Source organism: Enoplosus armatus, chromosome 20, assembly GCF_043641665.1.
Source record: "Enoplosus armatus isolate fEnoArm2 chromosome 20, fEnoArm2.hap1, whole genome shotgun sequence".
Classification (NCBI taxonomy): Eukaryota; Metazoa; Chordata; class Actinopteri; order Centrarchiformes; family Enoplosidae; genus Enoplosus; species Enoplosus armatus.
Window position 1 is genome coordinate 4,120,372 of NC_092199.1, and position 12,371 is coordinate 4,132,742.

The 12,371-nt window shown below is 39.8% G+C and overlaps 1 protein-coding gene and 1 non-coding gene across 2 annotated transcripts; both read left to right on the plus strand.

Annotated features, from left to right (window-relative positions):
- Positions 1-1,025: 1,025 nt before the first annotated feature.
- Positions 1,026-9,988, plus strand: mfsd13a (major facilitator superfamily domain containing 13A). Its single transcript, XM_070927225.1, has 9 exons — positions 1,026-1,108; positions 3,276-3,538; positions 3,963-4,042; positions 5,079-5,528; positions 5,628-5,748; positions 6,283-6,379; positions 6,921-7,092; positions 7,573-7,766; positions 8,862-9,988. Exons 2-9 carry the CDS (start codon positions 3,371-3,373, stop codon positions 9,110-9,112), a joined length of 1,533 nt encoding a protein of 510 aa, XP_070783326.1. The 5' UTR covers positions 1,026-1,108; positions 3,276-3,370; the 3' UTR covers positions 9,113-9,988.
- A 1,644-nt stretch (positions 9,989-11,632) lies between these two features.
- Positions 11,633-11,747, plus strand: LOC139303879 (U5 spliceosomal RNA). The gene has a single exon (XR_011599001.1). It is a non-coding gene; the product is annotated as a U5 spliceosomal RNA (small nuclear RNA).
- Positions 11,748-12,371: the final 624 nt, after the last annotated feature.

The window sequence follows — 12,371 nt, forward strand, 5'->3', positions numbered from 1 at the left end:
TAGTCCTGTGTTTGTTCTCACCTATTCTTTCCTTTTTTTCCCCATTAAAATTTAAGAATAAAGGGAGATACAAACACACTCTTCCAGAGGTTCTTGACATTTACACTGTGACTGATGTAGAGATGGAAACCAAAAACATCTGTATTTTTAATATATTAAGTTGGAACTTTACAGGCTACATCTGACTCTGTCATGTTGAAGAGTAGTTGTTTGTAACAGAAATACAATAATTTAATTGTACAAACATGCAGCCTTTAGAATAAGAGTGGTTAATGTAAAAACAAACAATTTAAATTAGTTTCAGGGGTTTGTTTACATTTTAAAATGGAAATGTACAGCACAATAGTGATACTGAATGATACTGATGACTGATATATATATAAATGAATTAACACACCACTTATTTAGAAGTATACTGTGTATGTATTTTAGAGACAAAGTAATCCAAATCAGTAGAACGTAATCAGATTATATTTGTGTGAGTATTTCTATGGATTTTACTTATTTATAAGCAGATGGTTAATAGTCTTAAACAAACTCCCCTTCCCTTTTCTGCTTTAAGCTACTAAATCAGACATATCCAGACTTTGCACAAGGAATTATACTGTACTTTCAATGTCATATCTATGCAAGAAGACTGAGAATGTGGACAGATTTGTCTTCAACTGCTTTTTTCTTTCAGCAAAAGGTGATTCTTTTCCTTCCCAGATTGTTTCATTTGAAGGGCTTTCTCTGTACTTACTTTCCAGCACCGACAGTGAGTGAAAACTAATCACCAGTCCAGCAGCTCTTCGTGGTTGACCTATAACCGCATGCTAAAAGCCTGTGGCAACTGGTTCTGGTAACATTTGCACTGGGTGGCGCTGTAACTCTTCTTTATTTGTCTTCACTGATGGGAAACCCTTTCACAAACACACTACGGTCGTCACGGATGTGAGTAACCGACTGTAGACTGTCATGACGTGGTCTGTCTGCCTGCCTCCACCGTACTGGTCGCCGTCCAGTGATCGAGACACTGCTGCTGACTAGCAGAGGAGCCTGAGCTAACAAGTTAGCTGCCCCCGAGACAAACACGACTTGTTTTATTTGGTTAACGCCTCATTTGTTGGTATGTAACATTTGTTTGCTCTGTTATGAATATACTTGAAGCTAGTTGTACATTTGTTGGTCTCCAGATAACAGGTACCGTTAGCCTGTTGGCGTTATCGTTAACCAGCTAGCTAATGCTAGCACTTAATTAAGGTTAGCTAGTGCTAACCATTAGCGGTGGTTGGTTCATCCTCCAGCCCAATAATATCAGAATCAGAATCAGAAATACTTTATTGATGGGGAAATTATACGTTTATTATATTATAGATTACTATTATATTATAGATTGTGATACAAAGATAGCTATCGATCTTACCAGCTGTTATGGGCAGACACGGCAGACTACACAACATTTGGGGTGTTAGTTGTAGCTTTAGTGGTCGAATAGCTAACTAGCTAGCTGGTAGCAACCCTACCAATTGGTGTATAAATACTTATCATAATTTGTTTGTTGATATCTCGTTTTTCAAGACAAGCAATACCACCTGTTCCTTTACAGTGTGTGTGGTGTGTTAAGCAGCCTAACTTTCATTTCTAGTTAAATACTTTATATTTCCGTTTTTATTTTATGGGTACATTACTATTCTAGTTTTAACATGCTATTAATGCTAACATGCTAATTACTGGAGTAGTTTAAAGCCCTGCTAACTAACACTGTTGTTGTATGCATGTTGTGCCAGGATTGTTGCATTCCAGCCTCTATATTGTCCATATTTATAATCTGTAATGTCTGCAACAAGTGTTAAATGGGAGGATGGATGCCCCTTTTGTCGTGTTCTGCTAATCTGTCTTGAGAGCAGGTGTCACCCGCCCTGTCGCCATGTTTGGCCACCATATCTTTTGGCTATCAGAGTGAATAAAACCTGTTAATCAGATATTCCCTGCCAAGAAACCTCTCCACAGGTGGGACCAGCTCTGAGTCTGCTGTGGCTGAGAGGACATGAATTGGATGTTTGTAGATCCAAGTCCCGCTCTGTTGCCTGTCACCAAGTAGACCACTTCTGATTTAGTAAGATACGTGTTAGAGATGTGATATGGTGCAGCCAGCTGAGAGTCATCCTGCTTCACTGCTTGGATCTGATAGGAACAGGGTTGGAAAGCTTTTTGTTGCTCTCCAAGGAGGTTGCTTTGGCCAGGTTTGCTATGTCACTGAGGTCCTGATATGAAGCTGCGGTTTTGCAGCTTTGCTTAGACACTATGTTGTGGTTGACGCCGACAGAAAGTATCACATCGCCTTGAGACACTGTCATATTGAAGATGTGAGAGGATGTTTGTAAATTGGGGGCAAGTCTGAGCTTGTGGGAGTCAGGTGTGAAGCAAGAAGCCTCCTGTTGGTGCTTTTAAGTGAATTCTTCTCCCAAGGGTGCTACGTGTGAGACTGCAGGAGGGGCTTCAAAAGGGAAGCGGAACAATGCAAGTTAGTTACCAAACTGATGCCAGATTTGCATTCATTGTGGGGAACTCGGTGTCCTTAGTTGGTGTGACAAAAGGCAGTGCTTCACAAGGAGATGTGACATGGACACAACATTATGTGTGCTTTTCAAGCCAGTGCTTTCTCTGCCTTTAACAAAATCTGATATTGTGCCCCTTAGCATTTACAGTAGGTGGATATTATGTAGTGTAGCACATTTAAAGGACAATAAAGCACGGTTAAAGCACTTGGCCTGAAAAGAATGACTGAGTATCATATGACTTTCCTTTTGTCGTTTCACTGTGAAGAAGACCAGCTTTTTATGGGGACACCGGGGCAGTGAGGTGGAGCGTCAAGAGGAGTGGTCATAAAAATAACTGAGGAAAATTACAGTTTTACACTCACACACACACGCCACAGCTGGGCGTAGGCAAGGGGAGAAAGGAACTGTAGCCCACAGCCTAACTAACTTTAATGAGTACTTACTGCACCATTGCTATGAAAATAGCTCTCTTTTGGTCTGCTCAAGCTCTGTGCAGAGACAGAGGCTTGTTAATATTTTGTGTTGTTCATGTTGAGATTTCACCCTGAGATGTTGCAGTAACTTCCAGTAATAATCAGAAACATCTTTATCATATTCAGAGTGCTCAGTTATACAACATGTCTTTTTTCTTCAGGGTGAGAGAATATTTTCTTCCTTCGTCTATTGGAGAATAAGTTTAACAATGTTTCTGTCAGGTCTCGATGGATTAATCCACATGCACTGTTTTTGCAGGCTATGATGAGGTGGTGACCCTGGGTCGGCCAGGCCGTGAGATGATTGCAGCTTGGCACAGAGAAAAGACGGAGCAGAGTGATTGAGAAAGAAGAATGGGCAGGAGCGTCCTGGGCTGCTGGCAAGGCGTTGTCTCTACTGCAGTGCTCTACGGCTCTTTGGCCTTGTTCACCTCCATCCTCCACAATGTGTTCCTCCTTTACTATGTGGAGACATTTGTGTCCATCTATAAGATCGATAAAATCTCCTTCTGGGTGGGAGAGGTGAGTGAGAAGAGACTTGGGTCTGAAGCTGTGTCTGTTAAACATGTGATCTAAATGTTTACTTGTAGTCCAGGCTTGAAATGTAGCACTAATTTACCAGTCCAGTGTTGAGTGTTGTAATGCTGAGTTTGGTTGGTGGCCACAGTGTTCAATCTTTAAAACCATTTGGGCTGAAGAAAATTTAATGAGGTTGAGTGCTACAGAAAAATAAGGTAATCATGGTAACCAGAAGACCCTTTTCTAGTTTCAGTATACAGTATATATGATATCTGTTTAGGTATGGGAAAACTATGGCTCATGATGTCTTTTTTTTTATTTAATTTTATTGGTGAAGCAAAACAAAAGTGGCTAAGTCTTGATGTCTAATTTGAAGCTCATCACATTGAAATGCATCTTCATATCTGCTGTCTCTTCTGCACCACAGGCGGTGTTCCTCTTATGGAACAGTCTGAACGACCCTCTCTTCGGTTGGCTGAGCGATCGCTCCTTCCTCAGCTCTCCTCAGTAAGTTCTTTCTCCTTTTTCTGAGAGAATACTCTGAGGTAAATAATGTTTCCACCCAAGTAAGCATTTAAAACATTGCAAAAAAAACAACTGCCAAAAACAATGTCCTAAATTAGGCTTCCTAAACGGGGATTTGAGGCTCCATGTCATCGAGAAGAGGTGATTATTAGCTTGTCTTCACAAAGGGTTAGGGCTATTTAGGGTTTGATAAACAAGCAATAGAAAATAGGTTCCCTCTGAGAATGTGTTTTTTCTCAGTTGCGTATCCTCTTTTAAAATAGTTAATAAAAGAAACCGTGCCTTTCTCATTTCCCTGTGAATAGAGACAAGTTTGTTTTTGCCCTTCCAGTCAACCTGCAGATTTCTACCAGTGTGGTTCCCACACACATTGCCCAACAACTTCTCTGAGCTTATACACCCATGCACACGCAAACGTTTTAGCATAATGTCTATCTAACTTTATCAGCTGCAATAATGCTTATGAGGTTAGGTAAATGCGTCAGAACAAGAATTGGCAAACATAAGGCTGCCATCTTTTGTTATTATTAAGCAAACTGTGACGCTGTGTTGTCATAAGGTGGTGACATAACAAAGTTGATTATGTTATTGTACATCAAGGATGTGCACAACTTCCCCCTTCTGTTTGTCCTTTTTATGATTTATGTATATTTTAGTGTCCATGGTGGTTTTTGTGATTCTGTATTTACATAGATGGTGCAATAGTTTCCTTTCTTTTGAAATGTATAGTATTTTCTGCATAATGAATACACTTCAGGGATTTTGCTTAGAAATATTACAGACTGAAGGTTAATTCGTGTTATTGACAGTTTATTGGTTATTGTAAACTTGCTTACTGCGCATGTGTAGAACTGGTAACCTAGGAAATGACATTGATTTAGTCAGCCAATGTGCCTGAACTTTGGAAGTATACAACTTTTGACTCTGTGTCGTAATGTGGTTGCACCAGAGAAGTTGCTTGATTTTTATCTAATTACTGCAGATTTTTGTAAAAACTTTTGTTTGTTTTCCCACCCAGGTCAGGCTCTCAGATCACAACCCCAGAGGTGGTGCTGAAGCGCCTGAAGGCCCTCTCTACAAATGGCCCTCTCTTCGCTCTATCCTTTCTGGCCTTCTGGGTGGCGTGGGCCAGACCAGGACTGCAGTTCCTGCTGTGCCTGTGTCTGTACGATGGTTTCCTCACTATGGTGGACCTCCACCACAGCGCCCTGCTGGCTGACCTCGCCGTGTCTGCCACTGATCGCACACGCCTCAACTTCCACTGCTCTGTGTTCAGCGCTTTGGGCTCATTCTCTGTATTTCTGTCTTACTCTTTCTGGGACAAAGAGGATTTCTACTCCTTCCGTATCTTCTGTGTGACTCTGGCAGCTTTTTCCATCTTGGGCTTTTTCTTAGTGTCTCGGTTGCTACAGCATCGTTTCCAAAAGGAAGTCCTTCTAAGACAGGATGAGACACAGATGCTCAAAGAGTAAGGATTTTCTAAAGATCACTTATTTTGCTTTGTTTTTGGACTTTGTTGTTGTTCCTCTCCATCTCACTCCTCTCTTTTTATTTTGCTCTGCCCCAGGCTGGGTGTTGGCCACGCTCCTCTCACCCACCCAGAAAGACCTGTCACCATTGGACAGTACCTCAAGCAGCTCTCCAGACACAGGAACTTCATGTGGTTTGTGTCAATGAACCTTGTTCAGGTAAGACACTAATCACATTAAATGTGCTGCGAGTGATGGTAGAGATTAAGTGGGAAGACCGGATAGAAAACGTCATTCTAATAAGTGAATAAAGCAATTAGACTTATGGGTGGATCATATTGGACAAAGTTAATATTGTGCTTGTTATCATAGCAGTCTCATATTATATAGACATGGTATAGCAATTAAAGTATTAAAAATAATAATGTAAAAAGCAAAACTCATGTTTACCCTACAAGAATAATCCCATAATTGTCAAAACATGTTATTATTCATATAGTTCATCAGTAGCATTACTAGGAATTAAGTTGTAAATGTAAAACAAATTAATGGTTTGTGTGTTTATGCCTGTATTTTAGGAGACTACACTATCAGAAAAAGCTTTTCTCATGTGATACAAAAGCTGATTTGCTTTTTCTTTCATTTCATCTTATGTCCTTAGTTTTGTTTCATTTTAACATTCAGCTTTGTTTTTTTGTTTTTTTACTTTATCCACTCACTTACACTGTGCTGTTGTCTCTGCTCCCCCTACAGGTGTTTCACTGCCATTTCAACAGCAACTTCTTCCCCCTTTTCCTGGAACATCTCCTGTCTGACAATATTTCTGCCTCTACGGGTTCAATCTTACTCGGTAAGAGACAGGAAACAATCTGCACATTCAGTTCTTCTTAATTCAGGGTTGGTAGTGCCAGAGCTGGGCCATACAGACATAACAAATACTGCAGTAATCATCACATCATTATTCAGGCTAAAAGTTTAAGAAAATCACAAACGATGATGTTGAAATTAGTGCAATTTTTGAAAAACATTTGTACTGGGTTTGACTGTTGTGTGATGGTTATACTACATGCAAGCTAGTGACATACAAGCTTTTTTATATTACAAGCACATTTTAGTTGCCAATAATTACATGAATGTGTGGATGCAGCGTTGGTAATTGGATCCAGTCTTGCTCAAAAATCATCCCAGATTTAAAGATGAGGAAGATCTCAGAAACCCAGTGGAGTAGTATTCTAAAATATGTGGCCTGAATTGGTAGGAACTGATCTAATTGTGATCTAATGGAATAGATTTCTATTTTTACATTCATTTGCTCTCTGTCTTTTTATACTCTTCTTTCTGCTGTTAAGTCTTTTTTTTTTAAATGCAGTTCTGCTTCTGCTCCCACGCAGGCGTCTCTTACATTGCCCCCCACCTGAACAACTTGTATTTCCTGACACTGTGCCAGCGTTACGGGGTTTACCAGGTTATCCGCTGGCTATTTATGCTCAAACTGGGACTTAGTGTGGCTATGCTGCTGGCAGGGGCTGACCACATTTATCTGCTGTGCATCTTCATTGCTAGGTATGGCCACGCACACACATCGGCACACACAACAGGGATGTGTGACAGCTTGTATTTTTGTTTGCTTGTTTGTTTGTTTTTTTAAGGTTCATTATTTTTAAAGCTGAATATACAAACAGCACATCAAGGACAAGTAGACTCGCTCTGTGCCTAGCATTCATAAGGACACGTCAAGGACTCTTTCTGTAACCACCTGTTTAAAGGTTAACTCAACATTCATTATATGTTGTACCCAAATATTGGGTTTTCTTTGCCACAAGACCTTTTTCTTTCCTGGGAAAATGTAAATTTTGCTCCAATTTGTCTCAAAGAGCAAATCTGTACAAAACATACACCAAAACAACCTCTATCCATAGACCCTAAAGATTTGGATTAGGAAAAGAAAAGATGCAACAACTGGTAACAAGACCTCCATTTAAAACTGCCTTTCCTCCGCACTGTTTGGACTGGAGACTGTAACCTGACTTCTCTTCCTCCCAGTAACCGGGTGTTTACAGAGGGGACGTGCAAGCTGCTGAAACTGGTCATTTCCGATCTAGTGGACGAGGATTTTGTGGTCAATCGACGTCAGCAGGCCGCCTCTGCGCTCCTCTTCGGCATGGTTGCATTGTTGACCAAACCAGGCCAGACATTCGCCCCCCTCATTGGCACCTGGCTGCTATGTGTTTACACAGGTACAGCAGACACACTCAGACTGGGTCCTCATGAGGAAGTATACTTAATTATCTTGTTTCAAATGCTGCTACAAGTTTTTGTGTTTGTCTTTCTGGCAGATGAAGTATCAAGTAGCTCGGTTGGCCCAGTTCTATCTATCATCAGTCTCTATGTCAGTGAATGTATTCGTTTTGTGAAAGTGGAACTGTTGTGAAGGTCAAATAAGTGCGACTTGCACAACAAGTTGAACTGGACAAATGAGTATGTATTATTCAGAGGACAGGGCTTCCCCCATGAAATTACTTAGCAAATACGTAAGCTGCCAAGATGCTTAAACATCTCGTTTAGTTAGTAGATGCCAGCCTAAACAATAGCCGTACTCATTATATAGCATTTACTGTGTGGAATGGCTCAGTGGTTAGTTTTATTTCATAAAAAAGTAGTTAGAGGAGTTGGTCTTTGTTTCAGGCTCTGCTATAAAACACTGTGGGACAGCCTGCAAAGGAAAATTACATCCTTTCTCATCCGTGAACAGTCAGTGAACTTTGTTTTATTTTTATTTTTGATAGCAATATTATTTTTCACCACAGTACAAACTGGCCCAACAGCCAACAAAATAAATTAATGTAATTTTAATTAAAGAGAATAGTTTGACGTTTTTGCAAATAAACTACCAATTGTTTTACATTTTGGACAGAGCCAGGCTAGCTGTTCCCCTCTGCCTTAAGTCTTTATGATAAGCTAAGCTAACTGTTTCCCGGCTGTAGCTTCATGTTTAGTGTAGAGACATGGGAATGGTATCGGTCTCCTTATTTAACTCATATACACATATCTGCCAAAATGTAAGCTGTGCTTTTGAGAAATTTCATTATTATACACTTCAAAAATAACCTAATGTGTTTCTCATGTTACCTTACTAGCTAAGCCATTCATCCAAAACCATGTGATTTGTATATATATATTTTTTTTTTCATTAGTAATGGGATTGTTATCATAATTTTTGCAGGACTGCCTCATTACAACAGATTTTAATGGGGGAACCATCCACTCTGAAAAAGGGTGAATTGATTCATCTGTGTTTTGCGTACACTGAAGGACTTTTTTCTCTGCCCCAGGTTATGATATTTTTGAGAGGGAACCTGTGAAGGACTCTCTGGTTTCTGTGCCTGATGTTGCCTCCGGCTCAGGGACTCCGCCTCTGCGCCTGGGCTGCTTCTACATGTTGGTGTTTGTGCCTATCACCTGTGCCCTGCTCCAGCTGGCCGCCTGGTCTCGCTTCACACTTCACGGCCGCAAGCTGCAAGGGATCAAGACCCTAAGGCAAGGGGCCCAGCATGGCCACCTTATTGATGTCAAGGCCATATGAACTGAATAGAGCTGCCTGAGGCTGCACACAGACACTTTTTAAATGGTCAGTTTTACTATCCCTTTGATAGTGGCTTAGAAGAAGATGAAGAAGAAAGCTGCTCTGATGTCTTCATTCAGCCTCGTGTGCAAGAATATGAACCACTACACAACAATGTGGCTTTGTGGGCAGTGAAACATGCACAATAGGTTCACAAATGCCATTGGGAAGAACATGAAACAACAAAATGAAACCTGCCTTATTTTTTTATATTAAAATTATTGACCTATATTTATATTTGAACAGATGACCAAAAGATAAAGTAGAACCAATCAATCCTTTGGATGTAGACGGACCATGGTGCGTGCCAAAGATGTGGTGCCCTCTTTAAAACAAAAAACCCTAACCCTAACCCAAAAAACATGATTCAGAGTACAGTCTGAATGTCCTTGCTGCTAGGTAATGTGTCAGTAACATCAGCCTGATGTAACAACCAGGAGAGGAGGTTTACCACCGAGCCACAGTTCCAATTTCTAATGTTATTAAGATGAAGAAAATGAAATAGCATTGCATTCATGTGTTCAGCGTGCTATTAATACTGCATGGAACCTGCACTTCAGAGCCGATTCATTGTTTTACTGTTTATATTCACTCAGAATACCCTGCCAGTTTGATGTTGAGAACTGTATTTTCTGATACGTATAGTATTGACGATGTTTTTGCACAAAACTGCCATTTCTCTGTTGTACTTCTAACGTTCTGATTGTGACATACTTCATGTATTGTAGTAATGGAGATTGGATTTAGGAAATGATGCTGGTCAACATATCATCAGTTCACTTTTGTAATTTTTCGGATTAAACAAAGAATGTGTGGCATTGCCACAAATAAACCTCATTTATGTTTAACGTCAACCAAACTCTGCTTTGCTGTGACACTTTTTTTTATAAGATGAATTACCAAACCACAAGGAAGACCATTCAAACTCCGCAACAGATTAAGTAAATCAAGTGGCTTTTTTTGAAATGATGGATGATGTTCAAACTGAGACAAAACTGAAACATGAAATTGTTCTCCCTATGCAAAATATAAGGTAGGGAAGTGAACGCAAAAATCTACTCCGGTTTTGTACGAGGCACACTTTTCAGTTTCAGTTAAATAGCCTTTGTGAAAATATTGACCAAAATGTTTGTTTATGTAAAGGACATGTATCATGTGCTTGCAGGTAAAGACTTCACCCCGTGTGAACCTCGTCAGCATGAAGATAACTGGAACAAGTGTGAATTTAGAAACACCTGAAGGCATTCTTTTATTTGAAGAGCTAGAGAAACTGGTACAGTCTGCTTCACTGCAGTTATACTTAGTCTAAAAAGACACCCACTGTTGTTCAGCAATGTCTTACGAAGGATTGTAACTTAACAGGCCATTGTTTCCTTCTAAACCACAGCCCTCTGCTCAGCCCTGATTTGAGGTGAGTATTTTTTTGTACATGTCAGTGATTTACAGGTTGCAACTTCAGGACAAATACAGCTGGCCTTGAAGGTCCCACTTCCCCTAGTTGGGAGGATTGCAATCAACAATGTCTTTGTTACTTAACTGTAACCCAGTGATTCCTAACCACTTTGGCTTGGTACCCCTCGAAAGACGTCGACTTGTGACCCCTCATCACTTGGTATGGCCCAAGTGCGGACAGGAGTAGTGATAAGTTCAACCATAAGGTGATTTTCCTTCTGCACTTCTTTAAATTGAATGTTTTTTAGAGGCCTGGAAAGGTAAGTATCATGCATCCAGTATATTTCAAGAAAAATGGGCAAACATTTGGGGAAAATAAAAATATATCCATTGTTTTGTGCAACAGAAGTATGTGGGGACTTCATCTTCATCCAAAACGTCACCTTGTCCGTTTGTTTGTTGAACAAGAGGCGCTGTGGACTATCGCTGGTGGCGTACATTTCACGTCTTCACTTTAGAATCTGTTTTAACGGCGAAAATGTTTCGACAGTGTTTCATTTTCATAAGACCTCATTTTAACGGCAAATCCAAGTAAACTTCAACACATAATTTCACGGCATTTCACGACTACGAGGACCAACTGTTTGCGTTGTGGCGCTTCCTGTGCGAAGACGGAAGTAGCAGGAGTTTTTGTTTTACAGCGCAAGCGTACCTTTTCTAGACCTACCATTTTTATCCCCCTTTGACTGTATTTCTTTGCTTTTAATTTACCTGTTAAGCTTAATGCTGTTTTTGTCAACTATCTTTATTTAGCTAACTTCAACGGCTGGCAAAAACTCTGCCAAGCGCGACATCAACGCCCCGTTACCCATCATGCACCGCGCGTATCGTTTAAAATGTTTTGTTAAATGTAACGTTTAGATTAAATCGCGTTTATCTAAATAACTGTCGTTTAATATATCGTGTGTTCACATTAGTAGCATATATATAAGACGTAAACACTTTCAGTTCATAGCGGCGCAGTGAAACCATCACTGTAGTGTGTATGTCGAAGAATGACTCCCTCTACATTCAGATATTAGAATCAGTACACTCATGTTTCTCTTCAGATCGTATAAATCTTTCGCCTTTTACTAAAGATTTCCGTGGAGAGGAACAATATGAGTTCAATCTAATTTTTTGATGCCCTGCTTTATGCGGGGCTTCCCGATATGTTCAAAAGTAATAACTCCTATATTAAAGAAGAATATTGCGGTTTATGTGATGCCGCTAAATGCGTATGTTAAACGTTGTGTAATAATGTCTGAAATTATTGAGCGCATATAGAGCACGTATGTAGAGCGTAATGACGCAAAAGGTTATACAGTTATTGATATATATGTATGCAAGTAATTTTGTAGTGACTAAACATGTTAACGGTGTACAAATAAAAGAAAATCATATGAAAGGTGCAACCAAAACCTGACGAACTTACATTGACCCCCCCCCCCAACACAAACACAAGTTATACGTTATATTAACGTTTGTTATTTATCTTATCTGATTTTTATTTTTACTTTTATTCTTATTTTACCTTTTATATTCTACATATTTGTTGTCAAAACAATTGCACCTTCAGACCACTGCAAGTTCCTTGTAATGTATGTTACTTGGCAATAAACAGTTTCTGATTCTGATTCAAAGAGCAACAACTTCACGATGTGAAACTGGAGTTACTCCAGTTCTATTAATATATAGTGTGTAGAATTCCTCCCCATTACTAACGCGACTTTATCACATAACTTCATAAGAAGTCGTAAGAACATACGGCAAATTCATTTAATTCAAT